The sequence below is a fragment of the Crocodylus siamensis genome, chromosome 2 (assembly GCF_052110815.1).
Source record: "Crocodylus siamensis isolate JL-2025a chromosome 2, ASM5211081v1, whole genome shotgun sequence".
NCBI classification, from domain to species: Eukaryota; Metazoa; Chordata; order Crocodylia; family Crocodylidae; genus Crocodylus; species Crocodylus siamensis.
This window is the reverse complement of record NC_143396.1, coordinates 25,024,722-25,049,485: the sequence shown is the minus strand read 5'-3', so window position 1 is coordinate 25,049,485 and position 24,764 is coordinate 25,024,722. Positions and strand designations below refer to the sequence as shown.

The window sequence follows — 24,764 nt, the reverse complement described above, 5'->3', positions numbered from 1 at the left end:
TGATCAGCTCCCAGTTACTAGGGGGAGCCGGAAGCTGAGCAGTGCCAAGACCAGGGGCAGAGAGCTCCCTGTCCCCTGTGGCCCCCCATGCCTAAGATGACCCAAGTGCTACTGCTCAGTAGCTACTGTACCGTTAATCTAGTACCTGTACAGGTACTAGCTTACTATGCAGTAGCTTAATTTACTGTGCAGTAAATACCCTGCATGTGTAGACAGTGACACATTACTGCATATTAAATTAGTTTATTCTGCAGCGCAATAAAGTGTCTCATCTAGATGCACCTCCTGACCTTGTCCTTTGGTCATTTTTAAAGTATAGACAGGCACTTAGTGAGTTATTTGCCAGTCACAAAGTGTCAATCCAAATTAAGATTTTTGGATCTCAAGTTACAAATAGACATCACATTTGGCCCAGGATAAACCATTTCAGTCATTTAGACATTTATGCCCATTATCCTGAGGTGCATCCTAAAAGGGTTCGTGGAATAAGATGTGCCAACAGTTTGTCCTGGGACATCACAAAGTGTCTGACCAGTTAGCCTGGGACTACATCACTGACTCAATGGCAAGAAAGTGGGAATGCATTCAACTGCTCACTAAGCCCTCATTAGAAGGGCAATTATGTGTAGACACCAATCCTGGAACCCAGGATAAACACTGGCACAGTTTGTCCAGGGACAGGTACAAAGTATGTTTCTAGCCTTGGGGGGGTCATGTGATCAACAACTATATGCTCTTTGATTATTCATGGATCAGTAGGGTACACACTAAGGGTTGTGAGTGTGCACTGTCAGCCAAAATATGTGGATATGATACTACTCTGTAATTTCATTCTAGAGACAGAAAAAGGGACCCTTGAGAATAGTGTGTAACACATATCTGCCTATACTCTCAGAAGCCAATGGCTTTTTGTAATTCCAGTGCAAATATAATAGTGACACAACTCATTCATTGTACCTAATTGGACTTAATAAACCTGTGTCAGCATCTTGGCCCACATTTTTACCTGCCATTTGACCAGTGTTTATTTGCACTTATCCCACTGTTAGACTTCCATCTGGGCAACTCCTCCAGCAACAGTAATCAGTGGCATAGACTATGGGCAGGTTTACTCCCCCAAGTAGTGGTAAATGACATGGTAACAAAAATGTTTATCCCTTGTTTTTCTGCATCCTTCTGATAGTGGAGGCACTTCAATTCTAAACCAACAATAGGGAAAAGCAACAACCTAGTATAGCCACGATATAAGCACACTAACAAGGTGACAATGTAATACGTGATGGGGAAAGTAATGTGATCATTAGCAGCAGGGTACCACATGCATGTTGTCCCCAACCTCAGATTTGGACTGAATTCATCAAATAAATTATGCTTCGAGTTACTGAAATGTCTGAGGAGATGAATGGAGTAGCTGAAGAAACCTCATCCTTATCAAATGCTTCAAAGGAAAGAACTTCTGACTTTTGTGGTCAAGAGCATGACTTCATGGTAGAACGCTGAGCACCACTGTCCCATTTAAAGAGCAGGCAGTTAGATTTACCTTGAAAATCAAAATGTTCAGTTATTCAGACAGTTTGGGTTGAGCTTTGAAACTGAAATATTTATCATCATAATTCAGTGATTGTGCTTAGAAACACGTTTTAAGATCTTTAATCACCACCAGCACAGCAGAGGGAACAGGAAGTTAAGCTGCATATATGATAAACTGACTTTTAAAGGAACTTCAACTGAAAGACACTTGCTGAGAGATGTCCATGATCATTCTGAAAGTTTTTCTTTTGACAGTGTTTTCTGACTGCTTGGGTAAGTGTGGATTTTTCCCCTTCTTGTTCCTATATAGATTGAACCCCATAGAACTGATCTAAAAAAAGCCTAATGACCAAAATATATGTCCTCACAACCTCCCGCATCAGTTTATGTGTGCAGACATACGAGTGAGTTGGGGAAAGTGTTGCTTTTGTTTTCAAAGAGCAGAGGGCAACATTTTATGCAAAAGCCAATTCAACATGCATTTAAAAAAATGTTTCGTAAAGAAGACTTGCACAAGGACAATTTTTTCTAGTGAGAATGTGAAGAATCAAAAAATGATGCTGTGTTAACTCCAAACCAGAGATCCAGGTCAATGCTTGCAAATGTTGTTTGTTTCGAAATTAGACCTTTATATTCAATGCTTCATTGAAATCATTTCTCACTGTAAAGTTCTAAAATGTCTTCCAGAACAAGTAGCTACTTAAATACAAACTGGTTCAAATTTTGTACTGCAGATTTCATGCAAACATCACAAAATGCTGCACACTGTTAAATACTGTAATTATGCAGTTAAATAGTGAAGCCGAAGGAGAAGAGATTTAGTAACAGATTTGGATCTTCTCTTCCTCCTCGTGTTATGCTTGAGATTGTTGATGACAGGTATTTTGCAAAAAAAATGGCAGAGGGTGCTCCTATTAAAAGCAGAAACGGGGATTTTATTTTTTACTTCAGTGACAATGGGATTGGATCTCTTTTCAGCAGAATTATGAGTGATCAAGTTGTATAAAACAACTGGTGTGCAGTGCACTGACAAGAAGGCAAGAGAAATTCTCTGTTGTTTCTCTGGGTTGGTTCTTTCAAAAAACAGAATAAAAAGATACTAGTGGTTTTGAAAATTATTGCACAACTAAACTGCTAAAACTTGATTGAAATCCTAAAGACTGGGAGGAATGTTTAACTAAATCAGGGAGTCTTTGCTCTCTTTTTTTTCACTTTAGTCTTATTTGGACAAAACTCATATCAATATCAACTGGGCCTGAGGAAGAACTCAGTGAAAACTCATTGCCAATTTAAGGGCCATTATGAGCCATTCTTCCCATTTACAAATATAACATACAACAAAAGAAAGAATTACCATATCTGCTTGAATATAAGACAATCCTCATAATAAGATGACCCCCAATAATTAGATTCTATATATGGAAAATGTATACATTTGATATAATTGTCCAAGCAATGTTCTTTGGGTAAATCTGATATTTTTTATTAGACCAACTCAAATAGTTGGAAAAAATCTTCTTAGCAAGCTTTTGGGTTTAAAAACCCTTCGTCAGGCTGAGGAAGCATCTGCAATTCATGTGTGCTCTTCTATCCAGGAACACCACACACCAAGTGCAGATGCTTCCTCAGCCTGATATTTCCAAATATTTCCAAATACTCAGATATTTCCAAATTCTTTTGGCAGGCATCCTACATGCAGGCCCAAGCACAGAGGCTTGGGGTTTGGATGCCCCCAAGCTTTGTCTGCCCTCAGCCATATGGCCACAGTAACAAGCTAGGGAAAAGTCTCTTATTTCCATAAAATGGGCGTTAAGCCCCAATGCCTCGGTGGGTACTAAACCACACCAGAAGAACAGTTACCCCTGGGAGGCTTAAGGAAAACTGCTTTCTTGGACCCAGTTACCCCTGGGAGGCTTAAGGAAAACTGCTTTCTTGGACCCAGATACATGGTGTTTCCCCTGCCAGGTCCCTGTTGAGGTGTTGGGGTTTAATGCTCATTTTATGGGAACGGGAGGCTCCTCCCTAGCTTGCTCCTTTGGCTATATGGCTGAGGTTAGGTGAAACTTGGGGGCATCTGAGCCCCAAGCCTCTAGGCTTGTGCCTGCACTTAGGATGCCTGCCAAAAGACGATGGAAATATCTGACGTCCCTGGTTGGGGTGGAGGATGTTTGCCAGTTGTAGGGCCACTTATGGTTCTGGACTGACCCGTGGGTTTGGACTTGATTTGGCTGATTTGGATTGGAACAGAAAAAAATTCTTAAAAAAAAAAAAAAGGGTAGGTTCCCAAGATCAATAATTTTTGCCACCAAGGGGAGGGTATCAGGGCTGGCTCTGGCCTTCCCACTGCCAGCCTGGTATAGTAGCACCTCTAAATCTGGTGCTAGTTCCCTGCGGAGGGAACACCCATCCATTTTTTTTAAGGGCAAAAAAAAAAAAAGACTTCCCATTGACATATTTCCCTAATATAGGCCATGTGTTTAATAGTCATGCTCCATGTAGGCTGCATTTAATCAACTTCATAGTTGGCTTCCATTACTGATGGCAGCAGTTCAATGATAGGTAATGTATTTAATGCGGTTCCCTTGTATGTAAGTATGAATGTAAGATCAGGGGCTGCTTTTCCCATGCCAATTGTGGGGGAAATACCTCATCTTGTATTTGAGTATATACAGTAGTACTTTCACGTACAATATATGAACAGCCTATTTGACTAAGTGTGTCAGGAGGTCTGAGTATAATTTTAAAAGGATTAATCATTTTATTGCCATTACTACCATTATTAATAAAATGAGATGTTCTAATCTCAGCTCTAAAGATGCTTTTACACAAGGAAAAGGAAAATATTTGCTCTTATATAAAGTATTGCATGAATATCTGCTTAATTCACCACATATCAAAATAAAATAGTGAGAACACGGAAGGGACATGGACTTAATTTTCCTCTGATATATCAAGTAGTGGTCTTAGCTAGTAGCCCTCTGGTTTAAGGTGGCAAATTGTATTCAATTAAATTAATTTGCAGTCAAGGGGAAAGAGACTTAATGGTGGGTGTCTACTACAGACCTCCCAACCAGGGGGAAGAGCTTGACCAGGAATTCTTAGGTCAGCTCACGGAGGTAGTAAAGTCTAAGGATGTGGTAGTCATGGGGGACCTGAACTTCCTGGACATCTGCTGGGAAGGGCAGTCAGCCAGGTCTGACCGCTCACATAGGTTCTTAGACAGAGTGCAGGACCTCCATCTAACCCAAGAGGTGCACACCCCCACCAGGTGAGATGCCTTCTTGGACCTAGTGCTGGCCACGGGAGATGACCTGGTGAGGGGGCTGTGGGTGCTTGACCACCTGGGAGACAGTGATCATTGCCTGTTGGAATTCACCATCCAGCACAAGGTGGCAAAGGCCTGCAATAAGGCAGCAGCCCTATATTTCAGAAAGGCGGACTTCAACGAGCTAAGGAGGATAGTTGGGGAAGTGCCGAAGTCCCAGAGCAGAGGGGAGCCAGGTGTCAAAAGAGAGTGGTCACTCCTTAAGGAGACAATCCTTCAAGCCCAGAGGAAGGTAATCCCAACGAGGATCAAAGGGAGCAGGAGGGCACACAAGCCTCCATGGCTCACCAAAAGCATCTGGGAATGTCTCCTTGCTGAAAGGGTGGCGTACACCCAATGGAAAGAAGGGGACATCACCAGGGATGACTATACTGCAGTCACTCAGAGATGTAGGGGGGCAGTCAGGAAGGCCAAGGCAGAGATGGAATTAGGTCTAGTTTCCCAGATTAAGGACAATAAGAAATCCTTCTTTAAATACATAGGGGGTAAAAAGAAGGTTCCGGGTAATGTGGAGCCCCTGCAGGACATGTTGGGAAATCTGGTCGTCACACCAGATGACAAAGCTAACATGTTTAACGATTTCTTTGCCTCCGTCTTCCTAAGTAGGGACCAGAACAGCCACCTCCCTGCAGGGCCTTTCTTGGGCCCAGGGGAGGCACACCTGGGCCAAGGGTTAGTGAGGAACTAGTTAGGGAGCTTCTGGAGGGACTGGATGTATTCAAGTCAGCTCGTCTGGACGATCTCCATCCTAGAGTACTAAAGGAATTGGCCGAGGTCATTGCGGGACCCCTGGCATGGCTTTACGCGCACTCGTGGTGCTCTGGTGTGGTGTCAGAGGACTGGAAGAGGGCCAACGTGGTTCCCATCTTCAAAAAGGGGAAGAAGGAGGACCCGGGGAACTATAGGCCAGTTAGTCTTACCTCGATCCTAAGCAAGCTGTTCGAGAAAATTATTCTGGCACACATCCACGAGGGGCCAGCAGGGGACTGCAAGCTTAGGGGCAAGCAACACGGGTTCATCAGTGGCAGGTCCTGTCAGACCAACCTGGTGGCCTTTTACGATCAGATCACTAAATCATTAGATGCAGGGGTAGCAGTGGACATAGTCTTCCTGGACTTCCGGAAGGCTTTTGACACTGTCTCTCACCCCGTTCTCATTAAGAAACTGGGGGGGCTGTGGTGTAGACACCCACACAGTCAACTGGGTTGCCAACTGGCTGGAGGGCCGCACCCAGAGGGTGGTAGTGGATGGGTCCTTCTCAACCTGGAAGGATGTAAGCAGTGGGGTTCCTCAGGGCTCGGTCCTCGGGCCCGCACTGTTCAACATCTTCATCAGTGACTTGGACGGGGGTGTAAAAAGCACTCTGTTCAAATTTTCTGATGACACTAAGATGTGGGGGGATGTGGGCACGCTAGAAGGAAGCAACAGGCTACAATCGGACCTAGACAGGTTACAAGGGTGGGTGGACGAGAATAGGATGGGTTTCAACAGAGACAAGTGCAAGGTGATGCACCTCGAGAGGAACAACCGGCACCATACCTACAGGTTGGGGAACTCCCCTCTTGTCAGCACGGAGGCGGAAAAGGATCTTGGAGTCATCATTGACTCCAAGATGAACGTGGGCCGGTGGTGTGGGGATCCAGTCAGGAAGGCCAACCGCACCTTGGCATGCATCCACAGATGCATCTCGAGCAGGTCCAAGGAGGGATCCTCCCCCTCTGTGCGGCACTGGTCAGGCCACAGTTGGAGTACTGCGTCCAGTTCTGGGCACCACACTTCAAGAGGGATGTGGACTACGTGGAGAGGGTCCAGAGGAGGGCCACTCGTATGATCGGGGGCAGCAGGGCAGGCCCTATGAGGAGAGGCTACGGGACCTGAACCTGTTCAGCCTCCACAAGAGAAGGCTGAGGGGGGATCTTGTGGCCTGTTATAAACTAGTCAGGGGGGATCAACAGGCACTGGGGGAGTCCCTGTTCCCCTGAGCACTGCCAGGAGTGACCAGGAATAATGGTCACAAGCTGGCGGAGGGTAGATTTAGGCTTGATATCAGGAGGCGCTACTTCACGGTCAGGGCGGCTAGGATCTGGAACCAACTTCCAAGAGAAATGGTGCAGGCTCCTACCCTGGGGGTGTTTAAGAGGAGGTTAGATGAACACCTTACTGGGGTCTTTTGATCCCAGTACTCTTTCCTGCCATGGCGGGGAGTCGGACTAGATGATCTACTCAGGTCCCTTCCGACCCTAGAAACTATGAAACTATAATTGACTAAGTTTCACATTAAGCCCTCCAGCGTGGACAAATCAAACAGAAAAGGAAATTTCAATGAATTATTTAGAAAATTGCATCTTATTCTTACCTATTTGAAGCTGTACAGAGCAAGAACTCAAAAAATGTAATGTGTTTTTTTTTAATTTCTAGGCACTCTCAGATTTTATTCTTTTAAATAAATAAAGTTAATGTGCATGTATCTCTTGTAGTTTTCAGGCACATTACATATCCCTTCCGATCAAAACATTCCTGTAGTTTTACAGTGCAGAAGTTAAACACAGGAATCCCTACACGGATTCCTACAGCAACATAACTATGCAGAGCTGTATTATTTAAACTGTTACTTCAAGGCAAAAAAAAATACCAGAGTGTAGGTTAATGCAGAATCTTACATAAAATTTACTCAGTCACACCAAGTTATGCTGATACAGGACGTACAAGAGTTGAAGGTTCTTTTATAATCTCTTTTATCAGACCAACTGTATAGTTGGAAGAGACATTAGATAAGCTTTTGGGCGCAAACTGCCCTTCCTCAGTCCTCTTCCTGAGACCTGAGGAAGGGCAATTTGTGCAGAAGTTTATTTAGCTTCATTTCCAACTGTGCAGTTGGTCTAGTAAAAATATATCATAAAAGAACCCTTGCCTATTGTACATTTCCTGAACCATCATGCCCGCAACAAAACTGATATAGGATGTATAAATTTAGCACACTTGATCTTTAGCGTTTTGGGGTGTTTTTACACGTGCTCAGGTGTGGGGAGTGGGCTTAATTAGAGAGGCTCCAAAAGAAATAATGGGATTAAATTGCAATAAGGGAGATTTAGGTTAGGAAGGAGGTTTAGGTAGAGAAATATTTTTAACTATGAGAGTGGTTAAATGTGGGACAAGATTACCTAAAGAGGCCATTCAGTGTCCATCCTTGGAAGTTTTTTAAAAGCAAGTTAGACGAATGCTTGTCTAAAATAATTTAGATGGGGGTGACTCTGCAGCAAGTAGGGGATTGCAGTAGATGGATTTTCTTTCAGCTTTGTTTTTCTATGATTTGTGGATCTAAATTCTCAGTAAGAATGCTGAGTTGGGAGGGGAGTGAAGAATGCCTGTTAAAACCCAGTTAAAGCACAGAGAAATGAATGCACATGAATGCATAACAAATACACAGTAGAGTGACAAATTATGGCAAAATCTGCCCTTGTTTTCAATGCAAGTAGGACACAAGCAATCTTTGCATAAGTATATATGCCACTGGTGGTGATGATTACCAATAACATCCAAAGTATAGATGACACCAAAGGTGCAGGAAGTGCCAGGGTAAGCCTGTCGGCTCAGCTCCAATTTCAAACTAAATCGGAGAATTAAATAGTATCAGTTTATGGACTTTTTGGCCTTGCAGACACCCTCCTCTAAATGTGTTGGTGATGTAACTGGGTTTACCCGGGCTTGTTTCTCCCAGCTCCATATGCAGTAGGATGCTACAGTGTATAAATGCCTTTGATATTTTATGTTGCGTTTAGCACTAATGCAGTCACTCATAATTTTCCAGCATATGCTGCTAGGGATATGGTTAGGTAACATGTTACTGGTAGTCAAGCAAAGATTGTTGTCACACGGGGATTAAGTTGAGGGGGTTGGGGAGGGATGGAAAAACCCTTCCAAATTCTGCCCATGGCAGAATTCTCTCAGAATATATTGTCCACATGTTCAAAATGCCATCACATACGCTCTGTGCTTGGTTGTCCTCATATGACCCACTTAGTTCTACTCCATCTTTTGGCTTTGGCTTCTTCTGACTGGGATTGTGGAGTAAGGTGGTGGCACTCGCCAAAAATCTCTCATTCCTGGTTCCAAATTTTGCAGTCACTCCCTGTAGATCGTACAGACCTGCGCAATATAATCTTCTCAGTGCAGTGAAATAGCTCATCCTTTAAATGTCAACATGGTTATAACTGAGGATCCGTGTTCACCTGAACAAGGCAGTTCATGCTTCATAGAACTATTGTTTAAAGCTCTGCAAGCTCGGGCAAACCTCACAATACATTTGGTTTGTATTTTTGAAGCTATCTCAGCAACTGTAGCAGCCGAAAGATTGATATTTTGTGGGTTTTACCTCAAAGTTTAGATTCAGGAGAACAAGGCAGCAGCATAAAGGACATGTCTGTATAAACACACACGGACTAAATATTAATCCAAGCCCTGCTTGTGAGAGCAGAAAAGTTGTTGTTTAGAAACAAACATTGTGTTAATTGGTAATACTGGCTCCAAAGCTGTAGTTGTAGGACTGTGGATAGCTGCTTCAGGTACCAGATGAAGTATTGCTAGTAGAGCAGAAAAAAACTTCCAGGGCTGCTGTCCCTGCTGACTCTTCTGTTCACTGCCACAAAATTCACTTGTTATAAAACAAGGAAAGTATAAAGTATGCAAGTATGGGGTCAACACGTGGCATTAAATATGCTGGTTTCAGTTCAGAGGTATAAGTATTTTCAACATGCTATAAACTAAAAAGTTTCACATTATTCATTTTTTTCTTTTTAAAAAAAATTATAAGGAAAATTACAATGAAAGACACATTTCTTACATAACAAAGAACATTTTCACATAAAGAAGAGGCTCAGCCTGTATGGGGAAACTTCACTAAATACCCCACAAGAACGATATGTAAAGAACATTAAAGAGAAAGAGATGAATTTTTAATTTGATCTAATGTATGTATCATTCCTTTGAGAAACGAGGGCAGAACTCACTCAGTAAGAGTGACAGTATTATCACAAAATAGGTTTAGCAATGTTGTAAAATTATAAATAAATTCAAATGTAATTATTGCACTCTTTAATGTTACCTGTTTCCTACTTTCAGTTGAAAACTATTGCTTTTCTTCTATAGTTACAGATATTGATACCTTAAAAGTCAGCCAGACACCAACAGAAATTATTGCATCAGCTGGACAGTCGGTTGAAGTGACCTGTACCTGGGAAAATCATGACAGAGTTGAGAGGTATCGAGTTACCTGGGAAAAACAGAATCTCAGCTCTGAAGGGCCCAGTACCGAAAAACTAAAAGAGGAAGTTTGCAATACAAGCAGTACCGTACATACGAACAAGGCAATGCTAGAGCTCAAACCTGTTAATGTAAACAACACTGGAATTTACTTCTGTGAAATAAATGTTGAAATCCCTTACCTGAAGAGAGGAAAGGGAAATGGAACAACTCTAATTGTTGCAGAAGAAGGTAAGCAAGGCATCGATAGTAGCTGTCCTGAATGCATGACACTTCATTTGTCTCTGTCAAGATGGTTTAGTCAGAAATGTATTTCTTATTTTTTTCCCCTTGAGAGTTACAGAACCTGTAATATGAGCAAAAATCTAAGTACTGAGAGTCCAGCAGGTCCCAACCTGTTTAGACTCAAGGCATCCCTCAGAGAATGCCAGCTCTTAGTTTTCACTTACAATTTTCTACAATTAAAAAAAAACAGAACAACTCTTCTGTTGCAAAGAACTCAGAATGATCACAACAGGTCAGCATGTTTTTGACACTATGGGGGATTCCTGTTTGAAATCCCTGGGTTTATCTTGTGAATCCTGCATAGGTGTTTGCACACCCATGAATTGTGAGGCTCTCATGGCACTCTAGGTTCTGCGCTTCCTGGTTGAGTATTCCTGATTTAACCCTTCATCGGTTCTGATATTGCGTCTTCTTGTGACAATTCATTTAACGTTTTGGCCTTGGTTTATGCAGCTGCAGGATACTTACATTTCAGGATACCTGAGAGGATTCACTACAATATTATTGGCAATAGCCTTTGGTTCACTGGGTGCTTCACAGTGCCTGCCCAGAAAAATTTACAATCCAGGTGTGAAACAGCAACTAAGGCTGATAAATAATGGGGTGGGAAAGGAAGGAGAAGGACACAAGTTATTGCACTAGAACTGCACTGTTCCTCAGTTCAGTCATGTGAACATTTCAGCTCTTGTATTTTTATGTTTAATGTTTTTTATGAAGTTGAAAAAGCAGTAGTATTGGTTCACTATGACAAAGATCAAATTGTTCATCATGTGATCTGATTGTATTAAAAGTACCACAGATGTGATAGTTATTATATAAGTAAAATCTTATTCATGATTTATTTTGAAAAAATTAAGATCTTAAGTCTGAGAATACTTAAGCATGTGTGTAACTTTGGTGATAGGAATAGGCTCCACTGAAGACTGATAGTCCCCATCTCACATTGTTCAGAATTACTAACCTGAACAATGTGAGATGCACACCTAAGTATTTACAGGTTGGGGCCTTAATTGTGGGGAAAAAAAATCAGGTCCAATCCTGGTTAATTATCAATTGACACTAATTGCTTGTGACAAAGATGCACAATAATTTTAAAAGGTAACATAGGGTACATTTACACATTCAATTAATGCATATGAATAAACTCTGGAGTTTATTATTCCTGGATACCATGTCTTCACATCCACCCAGGACCACAGCACATTGAGCCAGGGGGCAGCAGCCCTGGCTGGCAGGGAAGCTGGAGGGGGTCAGCCTGCCAGCCTAGGGATGCTGCCCCCTTGCTCAGCATGCTGCAGAGGGGCTGGCTGGGGCACAAGGATGTAGCAGAATTACCCTCATGGTCCAGCCAGCCAAGATAGTGTCTACATGTGCACTGCTGTGCTGTGCACTGGAGTATTATGATGAGCAACTGGTGCCTCTTGAGTTGGGGGGGCACATGACCCCCCGGCACCAGTCAGTGACCGAGGGAGGGGGTCTCACGGCCAGTCTCACTGACTGGGGGTGGGGTCCCCCAGGAGCTGATCTCACTCACCAAAGAGCAGCCACGTCACTTCCAGAAGGCCTGTGGCTACTTCCGGAAGTGGCGCGGCCACTTTTGGTGGCAGCCTGGCTCCCCGGCCGGCACTCACGGGGGGGGAGCACTGGAGCTCCTGCCTGCCCCCCTGCCTGTCACCTAAACAGGGAGTGCGGCCTCACAGGGGGTGCACCCCCTACGTGTCGTCACTAAGTACTATCCTCTGCATGTGCTATCCTGCTGCAGACTTAGTTAATTTACTGCAGCCTAATAGGAGTGCACATGTAGACATGTGATATTTACTGAGTAGCTAATTAGTCTACTGCACAGTAAACACCTTTTGTAGATATATCCATGGTCTCCTATTTTATGCCTTTCAGTCACGAGTGGGCAAAACATGCAGCCCACCAGGCCATTCTATCTGGCCCATTGGGCACCTAAAATATTTAGAAAATTAATATTTATCTGCTCCTGGATGCCTGTCAAAGATGGCACGAGCCAGGGCCAGTAGGACCCAGGGGAAACCAGAAGCAGGACCCAGCAGCCCAGCAGCAAGGCTCACCCGGCCCTGCCCCACCCCCAGCTTCCCCACCCCCTCCAACTGGTGTCCCGGGGCCTGCACCAGTGGCCCCAGAGCACGGTGGCAGGAGCGCAGGGTCTGGCACTAGCTGTGCTGGAGTGGAGGCAGGGGTCCCATGCTCCTGCCGCCCCGCTCTGGGCCCTGCTGGCACCAGCATCAGGACACCAATGTAGGCCCTGCTCTCCCTCATGCCCCCTCGCTTCCACTCACCCCTGTCTGTAGCTGCCATTTCCCTGCTTTCCTGTCCACTGCTGGCCACTCCAGCACCCTGTGGCTCCTGGATGCATCACTGGACTGCAGGAGCATGGGGCCTGCACAAGTACCCTGAGACCAGGAGTGGGAGTGGTGTGTGTGTGTGTATGTGCACGCACACGTGCGTGCATACACATGAGTGTGCAGGAAGGGAGGGACAGTGTGTGTGTGTGTGTGTGTGTGTGTGTGTGTGTGTGTGTCATAGGGTGAGTCCCACACACACCCCGTCATACACGTGCACCCCCCTCACACTACCATACATGCAGACCATTATACCCACACCCCCTCACACACTCCAGCCACCTTCCTCCCACACCCAATACCTCTACACACATGCTCACATCTTCCCCCACATCCCACATATCCACACACCCACAGACACCCACAAATCTATACCTACCCCTCAATGCCCCCACCCCCCACAATATATAAAAGTAAGGCTTCATTTTAAGCTACTGTGCAATCATCTTTGTGTACACTACACAAACACAGGACAACAATATTTTTTAAATCAAATCAATGAGTGTTGTAGATGTTTGCTTTTTAGAGTACAACGTGGTATTTTTTTGGTTCCAAGATGGCAAAGCCTTGCTGAAAGGAGTACCTCCTGGGACAAGGGGAGGGACTTCTGGTGGCAAAGGTCAGGGTTAGGGGGCAGAACTTCCAGTCACAGGATGGAGACCGGGGGGTGGGGCACCTGTGAAGGGGTGTGGCTACCCAGGCAGCCCTTGACCACTTGCCAAAACTCAGTAAGTGACCCTCCGCCCAAAATAATTGCCCACCCCTGATTTACCTAATAAATACCTTGATTTGAAATGTTTGATTACAGATTCCACATCAGTGAATAAGAACTATTATTTTATGACAATTTCAGTCATCGTTCCTATCCTACTATCAGGGGGCTGGTTATATCTTCACTGCAAAAGGCAACAGGACTCCCAGAACTCTGGTAAGTGGCACTGCATTTGAAATGCAAACCCTAAAAGCTAGGTGTTGAGTTCAGGATCTGTGTGTCATGTCATAGCAGCACTAGGAAGGGAACTGCATGGTGCTTCTGTTGCACTAACAGTCTTGGCTCTTCATGGCCATCTATACAACAAGCTATTGGCGGATTATTTCAAGGTGGTGACCAGGAGACCTGGTCTACATGTGTTTAAACAAAACCTCTCTTCAGCCCCTATGCACCTTTTCCTTGTTTGGGCTCCTGCAAAGAGCAGTTTGTGGGGGTGCTAAATGGGTTGGTGTGAAAAACCTTGGCTGGTCAGGATACATGATACTGGGTATTTCTCTGAAGGATGCTAAATGCAGAAAATCAGTAATTTCTCTCTTACAGAATGTACACATTGTATGTTGAACACAACCTTGAAGTTCCAGCTCTTTTAAAAAAAAAACATACATATAAATCATGTTGGACTTACGTTGTACCTGTGATGGTTCTGGAGTTATGCTAGGGGCAAGAATTGTTGTGGGTGATATCTTTTATTGAACCATCTGTAAAACATACTACCCAAAACAATCCTTGCCTCTCGCATATATGTAAATAGGCTTTTATCCCATCTCATCAGTATGTTGCAATCTTCCACTGAAAGGAATTAATTGCAAAACTATTTGTTCCCCATTGCTTCATTTCACCTGATTGTTAATTAAACGCAAAGATCTCTATCTTTATTTTCAAAAAGCATTTTTTGTATTTGTTTTCTGTTCACGGCAAAATCCCACCCTTTTGTTACCAAAATGTAGCAAGACAGAAAAGCTCACAGAAAACCCCAAGTGCAATTACAAGAGAAATAGGACAAATGCAAACTTGGCACCCTCCAGCAGTGGTAAACAAACTGTTACACATGGCAGTACTCTGCAGTTGTAAGGTAGCACAGCTAACTGGCTTTGTGACATGGTCATGTGTGAGTAATGAGCAGAATTTATTCTGCTCCCTAACTGATCGACAAGTCAACAGGAGTTGAGACTATCTGAGGTATTGGGGTCTGAGGTTTCTGCACCCTTGACTGTCACAATATCCCAAACACTTATTTGCACACCAAACATTCCCATGAAAGATCACTTTAGTCTCCCAATATATGACTCTTGAAAAGCATAATGACCAAACAGTGGCTGTCTGGTTTTTTTATGATATTGTGATTCGCCCAAACTTCAGTGCCAGTTGGAAGGCCTCAAGAGGAGCAGATGCTTCAGGTTTCTGAACTGAATGAAGGAAATGAGGAGAGAAATGAAGCAGATGATGGAAATTCTTCATCTAACTCATCCGAATGGGTAAGTGACTTACAAGAGGGCTCTGCCTATGAGAGAAATGAGGTACTTCTCAGTGGGAAGCTGAGCAGAAAGAATACAAAGGGAGAACAAGTTTCTTGTTGAGAGGCATGTACCCTAATTCATGACAAAGTCAACAAAAATAAATGTGTTATCATTAGAAGCATAACAAAAGTCGTTTCTGTTCTTAAAATCTGCATGTCAGAAAGGCCTGGAATTATACGTGATGAGGTATGGACATGAAGAAAAGGGGAACGTGAGAAAAGCAAACAAAAAGAATATTATAGGTTGAATGAAACTACTCTAAGCCAAGTGGGCAACATGGTTGGCCCCAGTGATTTAACAGACTGGGTCTATTGCCAAAGAGAATAATGGTGAGATGGCAACATGAGAGCTATCTTTTGCACTCTGTGAGAGCAAAGCACACACCATTTTAGCATGGTTTCATGCTTCAGGCTTTCATGCCTTATCCCATCAAATGCTATAGTTTGCCTGGGTATTCTCCCCCACGCTGCCTGTGATTAGTTGTTTCAGTACATCTAAGGCTGTGGGTAAGACCTTCAGAACAGACACAAGTATATATATGCATCAGGCAAACAAAGACTATAAACATGCACCATGTTATGCTCAGATTTTTTTTGTATATCTAATGCTGTACCATAGAAAAGTACGGTCATTTGAGCTTTGGAGGCGTGGCTTCATATAGTTTGTATGCTCTTCTCCAGGCTACATGCAGGCCTGAGTAGCAAAGGGGTGTCAAAAGACACTGTTTTCCATGAACAAAACAGGTTCCTGACTTCTCATACCATGCTCAGGTTCATGGTTGATGGGACAGTGTCAGGACAGCAGTACTAGTAGTTATAATACCAATTCCTAGCAATAATTATTTTGAGAAAAATACTATCAGAATGTATTAGCCTGGGGCCAATGAGCTTGTTTTGTATTTCTGCAGGAAATAGCAACCTAGTGAAATGCTAGTTTCATTTAATGTTTAAAAGCAGATTTCTCCCTTTGTGAAATACAAGGCTTGTATAGCCCATTGATCAAAATAATAAAATATTTAAATTGCTGGCTATAAATGGATAGTGCTGTTACTTGATAGGCACATGAGAGATATAGTATTGAAAAAGACAAAGCAGCCATTAAAGATGGTGTAAAGGAATGAGTTCATTACTAGGCATTAACTGCTGTGGACTTGTATGAATAAGAAGAACCATCTGGAGGACATGTGAATATAATTAAGAAAGGTCTGTTGCTCTTGCTTTATAATTAAACAATTGTTAGCCATAGTGAACTCTTGTCATGAGCCTGCATCAATTTATACTTTCACATAACTGACCTCTTTTCTCTTCTAATGAAAGCAGACAGGGTGATTTCACATTATTATTTTAAAGCATAATTAGCTCTCATAAATCATTCATAGATTTTATAGATTTCATAGACATTAGGGCTGGAAGGGACCTTGGGAGATCATCGAGTCCAGCCCCCTGCCCAAAGGACAGGAAGTCAGCTGGGGTCATAGGATCCCAGCAAGATAAGCATCCAATTTACTCTTGAAGGTGTTCAATGTAGGTGCTTGAACCACCTCCGCTGGCAGACTGTTCCAGACCTTGGGGGCTTGGACAGTAAAGAAATTCTTGCTTATGTCCAGCCTGAAATGGTCTTGCAGGAGTTTGTGACCGTTCGACCTTGTCATCCCTTGGGGCGCTCTGGTGAACGAACATTACCCCAGATCCTGGTGGTCACCCCGATAAACTTATAGGTGGCCATCAGATCACCCCTGAGCCTACGCTTTTCCAGGCTAAGGAGTCCCATGGCTCTCAGCCTGTCATCGTAAGATCTGTTTTTCTGACCTCTGATCATGCGCGTGGCTATCCTCTGGACTCTCTCAAGCTTCTCCACATCCTTTTTGAATTGTGGAGCCCAAAACTGCACGCAGTACTCCAGCTGCGGCCTCACCAAGGCCAAGTACAAGGGGAGAATGACGTCCCGGGATTTGCTCGAGAAGCATCTATAGATGCAAGCCAGCGTTTTGGTTGCTTTACTAGCCGCAGCATCGCATTGGAGGCTCATGTTCATCTTGTGGTCAATGATGACCCCCAAGTCTCTTTCTTCTGTAGTGCTATCCAACGTAGCACTGCCAAGCCTATAAGGTAGCTGCAGGTTTTTCCTCCCAAGGTGGAGAACCTTGCATTTTTCGGGTTAAACACCATGAGGTTCTCGTCTGCCCATTTGCTGAGCTTGTCCAGGTCAGCCTGGATCACCCGCCTGTCTTCTGGCGTGGATGCTTTGCCCCAAAGTTTGGTGACATTGGCAAACTTGGCCAGTCCACTCCTGACTTCAATGTCCACATCATTAATGAAGATGTTGAACAGGATGGGTCCCAGGACAGAGCCTTGAGGGACCCCACTGGTCACAGGGCACCACGATGAGTGACTGCCATCAATTACAACCCTCTGGAGCCAGTTTCCCAGCCAGCGGATCGTGGTGGAGCCAAGGCCACAACTGGCCAGTTTGGCCAAGAGGTGATCATGGGATACCAGATCAAAAGCTTTTTTGAAGTCAAGATATATGACATCAATCTCTTCTCCCTTGTCCAGGTGATAGGTCACCCGGTCATAGAAGGAAATGAGATTGGTCAAACAAGACCTACCCGCAACAAACCCGTGCTGGCTATCCCTTAGGATGTTAGCCTGGGCCAGTCCCTCAAGGATGGCCTCCTTAATAAACTTTTCTAAGATCTTCCCCAGGATAGAAGTCAGGCTAATGGGCCTGTAGTTAGCCAGATCCACTCTCCTCCCTTTCTTGAAGATCGGCACCACATTGGCCTTCTTCCAGTCTTTGGGCACTACACCAGAGCGCCAGGAGTTTTCAAAGATCCGTGCCAGGGGCTGAGCTATGACGCTCGCCAGCTCCTTGAGTATCCTGGGGTGCAGATTGTCAGGGCCGGCTGACTTGAAGGTATCCAGCTTCTCAAGGTGTTCCTTCACGAGGTCAGCATTTATGGAGGGTAGGGGATCCCCATCACCCGGATCTCCCTGTCCCATAGCAGGCATGGGCGTCTCATGGGACTGATGAAAGACTGACGCAAAGTACCTATTTAATAGGTTGGCTTTTTCCTGGGTGTCAGTTGTCAGTTGCCCCATCTGGTTTAGCAGGGGTCCAACATTGCCCTTGCTTTTCCTCCGGCTCCCCACATATCTGAAAAAGGACTTTTTGTTGTCCTTGATGCTTGAAGCTAGTTGGAGTTCAGTTGCAGCCTTGGCTTTCCTGAAAACTCAATGTTTTCAAAACATTGAGTAAGCTGAAGCCATCTTTTCTTAGTAACACTAGTAAATATCTTGCACCTAGACACTGTATTTCAAACTTATACCAGAAGTAATGAACAGATACTGTTTTGTTCTTCAAGCTGCATACATTGTATTTCAGTTGTAATAACCCATTAGAATATGAACATTGCAACATAAATTGTTACTGCAAACTCTGCAAATCATAGCTTGTTATGAGCTGAAAAATCCCTCCAAGTTTTTCAGGAAGTTTGTTGCTTAAGCAATTTTTTAAATTAGATTTCTTAATATTTTTTATTTGTGGGTAGCATTTCTACAGACAACGAGTGTCATGCTGCTGAACCAAAGATTATTCATGTTTGTGATTTACATATTCCATCTAGTACTTATCTATTTGCAGTCTCTAATTTACGTTCTTACCACATGGATGAGATGTGACTGATAGCAATACGACTCCTGTGTAGTTCTCAAAAGATGGAGTAGTTCAGCTTATAGAACGATAACCTGTGTTTATTCAGAGACCAGTGCTCAGCCTACTGCTCTGCTGTTCCCTTCTGCCTTCCCCAGCCCAATGTAACAACTTATTCATAATAGGCCTGTGCAAAGCGGCTAGTATTCACTTCAGATTTGAAGGATTTGGAGGATTCAGTGATTTGAATCACTGTCCCGAATTGATTTGGCTGAATCTGATTCAGAGATTCGGCCGCCAAATCTCTGAATCAAACAGGCCCCATCCCCTGCCTGCTCTCCCAACCCCGTCAATGGCTGCCCGACCAGGCCCTGCCATCCCAGCACTTAAAAAAAATAATAATAATAAAAGCCCCACACTCACCAGCTCCTGTCAGGCAGTAGGGTGATCCCCACTGCCCCACACTGTGTGTGTGTGTGGTGGGGGGCTCTTCCACGAGCCCCCAGAGGCCTTGACAGCTGCTGCAGCCTCCAGTAAGTGGAGGCCTTTTTTCTTTTTTTTTAAAGCTCCGGGCCAGGCAAGGCAGCCATTGACAGGGCTGGGAGAGCGGGCAGAGGTGGGGGGCACTCAAGAGGGCTGGGGAGGCAGGCAGGGATGAAGCCTCATGGGGGCCCCCATGGTCCTCTTCGCCCTTCCTCCAGCCCCACCTCCCCCTACTTACTGGCATGGAGTCCAAGTCCAACTCCTTGCGGCGGTGAGTGGGAACTCTCCAAAGTTCTCTGAATCTTTTCCAAATCAAGTCAGAGAGCTTCGAATCAATTCTGACCTTTTTATTGGTCTCCCAATTCAATTTGGATTCGGAGATTTGGCCGCTGAATTGGGCCGAATCACCTCTGAGCTTGCAGCAGCAAAGAGCTTCCCTGCCTGCCCCCACTTTGCCCTGCTGCACTGGGTCCCGTCCGCTGAGCCATGAAGGCCCCAGGGAAGGGCAGCAGGGTGGGGAGGCCAAGCCTGCATCAAGAAGTCCCTACCTGCCCCTGCCCCCACCCTACACACAGAGCTGGGGGGCATGGGTCCTCCCTGCCCGCTCTGGGTGTGCATGCAGCAGTGGGGAGCCAGCCCCACTTCCCGCTCAAGCCCACAGCAGGCAGCCTGTACCTTCCCCCCCACAGGCTCTGTTCAAGCCCACAGCAGCAGCCTGCCCTGCCCCACACAGATCCAGGAGCACATGCCCCCCTGTGCCTCCCAGGGTGCGCATAGCAGCAGGAGCCACTCCCCCCATAACAGACTGCACAATGACAACTCAGGGTGGGCATGTGGGTCCCAGGGGCTCCGTCCTCTCCAGCTTGGCAGCACAGCTGAGGCTGGCCCTACCTCAGACCTCAGTTCTGGACCCCCCCAGATGAGTGTAGGGAGGGAGCTGGGGCCAGTGCAGGGCTGGGATACAGTAGAGTCATTAGCGTGGGAGGTGCCAGTGCTGGGCAACAACCCACAGCAGGCCTGGCCCCGATCTTAATCCTGGGTCTGGGTTGACTTTCTCCCGATCCCTGTCCAGTCGCAGCCCCAGCCCCAGGCCCACTCACTCCTTCCCCCCCATGACCCATTCCCCTCCCACCACCCCTTCCCCTGAAGACTTTCATGCCTGGGGGGATGCACATATGCTCAGCCCCACCCCCTCAAAAAAAATTTTCTCCCTCCGCCTATGATGTTAACTAATTTATCCAATTCCTTCTTCAGTTTCTCCCTTAGCACAAGGGGAACATTTCTTGGCCCTGCTATCTAATTTCAAAGTTATCATTAGTCCACTGGTATACAGGTTGATTTTCCAATCCTCAGAAGAATTAACTTCTTGCTTTGTGCCAATGAAGACTTCTTCCCCTTTCCTGCTGCATAGAGCATGCATGGGCTGTTTCTTATATGTTGCATCCTGCTCTTTTCTGCAAACTTGCGAAGTGATTGATTCATTTGCAATTGTTGCAGCATTTACCAAATGCAGGGGAACTGCATGGGTTTGTGGTAATCCACAGCATATGTAGCTTACCAGTGTTTCTTCAAGCAATTCTTTGGCCTCCACTTGCCTGCTTCATAGTGAGGTTTTCCTTTCTGTATTGTTTGTGTGTTGACTTAGACTTTTGCAGTCTTGTAATCCTGTCTAGTTCAGCTTGTTCTGTTTTTTCTTCCAGTTTCTGCAGCTTGATATTTGTTATCTCAGCCACTTGGCACGTTCTAATTTATTTTTCCAAATAAAGCTCAGGATCCTCTAGCAGTCTTTATCTGCAGACTGTATCCCTCATACCCAATACTATTTGGTCTCTGATCATGGACTATTTTAGGTCTCCAAAGTTGCATGTTTGGCTCAGCAGTCTGAGGTCTTTGACAAACTCCTCTGTTGTCTCACATTCTTTCTGCTGTCTCAGGTGAAAATTATTACTATTCAAAGGTTTCATTTTGTTTGGGTATACAATATTCCTCAAACTTTTTTATTACTGTGTCATAGCTTTTCTGTTCTGCTTCTGCCAGTTGTAGGCTAATATAAAGAGACAGAGATTCTGGGCCTGCTATTTTTAAAAAGAAATTTACCTTGAGTGGGCCTTCCTTCTCTGTAGCTCCACTGGCTGTCATATATATGGTGAAGCTCTATTTAAAATTCTTCCAGTTTTCTACTGTATTGCTGGAGATCTTTAACTCCTGTGGAATTCGGAGCTGCTCCATTGTTCTGTCTTTCTTCGCACCCCACTCCTGGTACCGTGTGTAGTTCTCAAAAGACGAAGGAGATAAGCTTATAGAACAATAACGTTTGTTTATTCAGAAAGCAGTGCTCAGCCTTCTGCTGTCCCTGAGCCAATGTAACAACTTATACATAACACTCTTAAAGGTATCTACACACTACTTATTTACTGTATTTAGGAACCATAGGCAATTGTAATTGTTTTCTACAGGGACAACACATAGGGAGTGCACGCGGGTGCACATACACCACCTGGCTGTACACCCCCTGCAAAAAGGCACTGCCAACACTGTCAGCAGTGTCTGTGGGTGGTCGTGACTTGCCACCCCACTGCCAGCACCACCAGTGGCATCTGCAGGCGGTCCATGATTGTCCCTGGCCGCTGCTGGCCGTGCCTGCTGACCCCTGCTTGGTGCTCGCCACCTCCCCTCCAGCCCCACCCCTCCTCCTCTCCCCACTTTGTCTCTGCTTTCACATATGCATGTGAAACTACTTCTTGGCTTTAGTTATCACCTATTGTGCAGAGGAAAGCTTTGCAGCTTTATTAAGATGACTTTTTTAGAAACTGCCTCAAGAGTATATATGTACCCTTGTATAAGTTTGTGCATGTTTTGAGACAAGTCTTTAGGTCTTCTACCCTTTAAGTGAATTGTGCAACAAAAGTTTCTACAGACTTTATCTGCAAATACTTGTGAAATGAAAATGGGATCTTTTTGCAGAGTCTAGAATAGCACCAAGATGGATACCGTAATGGTGTTTTTCAGGCTGAAGTTAGGCAGACAGTGGGTAAGGTGGCACCTTAGTCACTAACTGGTTCAGAAAAGTATGAACTTTTGCAAGCAGCAACTTACTTTATCAGATCCTAGTGAAGTAGGTTGTTGCTTACAGAAGGCCATGCCTCTCTGAACTAGTCAGTCTCTAAGATAACACACCTTGCCCTAGCTTCCACCTGAATACCTCATTAATTAAATACTAGTTTGATTATATGAAAATTGGCACATCCAGGAAACAGCATTAGGGTTGTAAAAAAAAAATCCATGCATATATGAGGGGTTTTGAAAGGCTTGAACAATCGATGTGGAAGAAATCTGCTATTTAAATCCAAAAGGTCATTTTAAATAGAAAAGGATTTTGGCTATGAAGCACTGTAAACACTGTTGAACACAGATCCAGCACTTTGAAGCTGGCCCTATCTTTGTAAGGGAAAAGACCAAACCCCTGCATCCAAGTACATCCAGACATCAGAAGCGTTTTTTTTATCTTGGATTTATTGAATCTTGGGCATATTTATATGATTAAGACTCTGTGATCTTTAAGATGGACATAGTTTTCTCCTCTGTTCTCTGAGTTTCTGTTCTAGCTGGCATATGTTACATAACTGTTCATTTTAAATACACTTTAATAATGTGAGTTATTGTAACTGAATTTTTATTTTTTTTTTGGTTTTCCAGGCTATTTCTGTTCTCTATGATTCACTTGATTATTTTGTAATGAGGCGAGATGAAGACAAAAGACACCCTGTCACTTCCACATCAGATGTGGTAGATCAGTAAATCTCATGCAGCATCTGGGAAGTCTGCATGCAAGCAAAGTAACAAGGACCCTCTACCTGCTTTGACATTCAGAGGTGAAAGAGCTTGTCACTGGTAAGGAGATAAAGATAACAGAGGCAAAGCAACTGGAGACAAAAGCATGATTTGCCTCTGGATCTTTACAAGTGCGACTGGAATTCTGCAAGGTCTTTTTGCTCCTCCCAGCATATCAGTGTGACTGCAAACTCAGTACCACACCAGAACTAAGAATAAGGCATGAATAATACTACTTTTTCTGACTTTCAAAAACAAGAATCTAGGACATTTTTGTTGCTGGAGTTGTAAAGGGCTGATATTTTCCCATTTTGCCGTTCAGTGTTATTTTATTGCTATGTATTGACTTTCTTAGCCCATGGTTTCCAGTGTACAGAAAGAAACATAATGATGCAAGGTATGTTATAGGCATGCACCCAGCTGAATATCATTGCCCATTAAAAATATTGCTTCAGGCAGTGAACAATACATAATGGTTCAGAGGAAGATGAAGAAGAAATGCACATAGTGATGATCATTAATCACGTGGCCAACAGAGCAATGCTGTGCCTGGTTGACATCCTTCCTGATCACCAATTGCAGTGAAGCATTAAATTTGATAATGCCACCTTAGTACGTAAGGGCATGGGATCCCTAAAAGATATGATGGTTTTTGTGTCAAGAAGGACCTTACTGACCAAAGTATCCTTCTTTATTAAATGATAACTCACAGGTTGAATTAATTTGCCCATAACATAAGCTAGCTATCATTAATGTTATGTAGGCTTTTTATCATTAGGTAGGCATGTTAGGGGGCTGACACTTGATTATATCAACCAGTCTATACCAGTCAGGTTTGGCATGCTGGCAACAGCAGCTAAATATTGCAGATTTCAATCCTTCTTGGCCCATGCTTAAATTTATTTTCTAAATTTTTAGAAATCCTTTGCCTTTGATAATGTTTGGGAAGGAAGGTTCTTCCTTCCCACACCCAAAGATACTGGGAAAAGGATTCCTTCTTGAAATGGTACTGGAAGAAAAAGGATGTAGCAGAGATTTTCATTCCTGTAAAGCTGGCAGAATGCGAGGAGCCAGCATGTGGCCTGTGGCTTACACATGACCTACAAGTGCTTAACATGTGGCCCACAGACCAGCACCCACTCTTAAGTGATAAGGGTCTGGGGACCCACCTGCCATCTGTATAGCCCATGCGGCAGGAGGTGGGAGGGCTATGTGCTAGCAATGCAGCTGGAACAGTGGAGGAGAATCCCTCGGGGGCCACTCCACTGTATGTGACTCCTGGTGTGCAGCCTGGGTATAGTGTTTACTCTATGCCATTGGGCTCCAGGGATGGGGCACTCACTCAGACCTCCATGCCTTTGGGGTTCTGTCCTCAAGTCACCATTCAGCAGAAACCAGTGGAGTGGTAACAGCTTTATCTGTATTACTAATCTGTATGAGGATTAGTTGCTGAATCCTCACAGATTGCTGAATCTGTGAGGATTCAGCAACTCACATGCTCACAGCTTGCAGGGAGAACTACAACTACCCACCACCACAAACTACACCCATCGGGCATCAGAGGGAGAGACTGAGTCATCCCACTGCTGGCTGGTAAAGGTACATTCCAGATACCACACTGGGGACCGCATGCAGAGGCCAGCTGAGGCCCTGGCCACATCAAAGTTAGACAGCCCTGCTGTACATCATCTCTGGACATTGGAAGGGACAGAATGATTGGGTAAATGGGTCAAGCAATGCTA

The 24,764-nt window shown here is 44.5% G+C and overlaps 1 protein-coding gene across 1 annotated transcript; it reads left to right on the top strand.

Moving 5' to 3' along the window:
- Nucleotides 1–1,381: 1,381 nt before the first annotated feature.
- LOC149870072 (uncharacterized) lies at nucleotides 1,382–24,222 on the top strand. Its single transcript, XM_090034685.1, has 5 exons — nucleotides 1,382–1,803; nucleotides 10,001–10,345; nucleotides 13,577–13,696; nucleotides 14,900–15,015; nucleotides 22,888–24,222. Exons 1-5 carry the CDS (start codon nucleotides 1,749–1,751, stop codon nucleotides 22,987–22,989), a joined length of 738 nt encoding a protein of 245 aa, XP_089890811.1. The 5' UTR covers nucleotides 1,382–1,748; the 3' UTR covers nucleotides 22,990–24,222.
- The last annotated feature ends 542 nt before the right edge of the window (nucleotides 24,223–24,764 follow it).

What these genes read in the sequence shown, in the direction of transcription:
- LOC149870072 (XM_090034685.1), top strand. Translation starts at nt 1,749, where the DNA reads ATGTCCATGATCATTCTGAAAGTTTTTCTTTTGACAGTGTTTTCTGAC. An exon ending in TCTAATTGTTGCAGAAGAAG is followed by an intron (nt 10,346 to 13,576) that starts GTAAGCAAGGCA and finishes GTTTGATTACAG; the next exon opens with ATTCCACATCAGTGAATAAG. An exon ending in ACAGGACTCCCAGAACTCTG is followed by an intron (nt 13,697 to 14,899) that starts GTAAGTGGCACT and finishes CCCAAACTTCAG; the next exon opens with TGCCAGTTGGAAGGCCTCAA.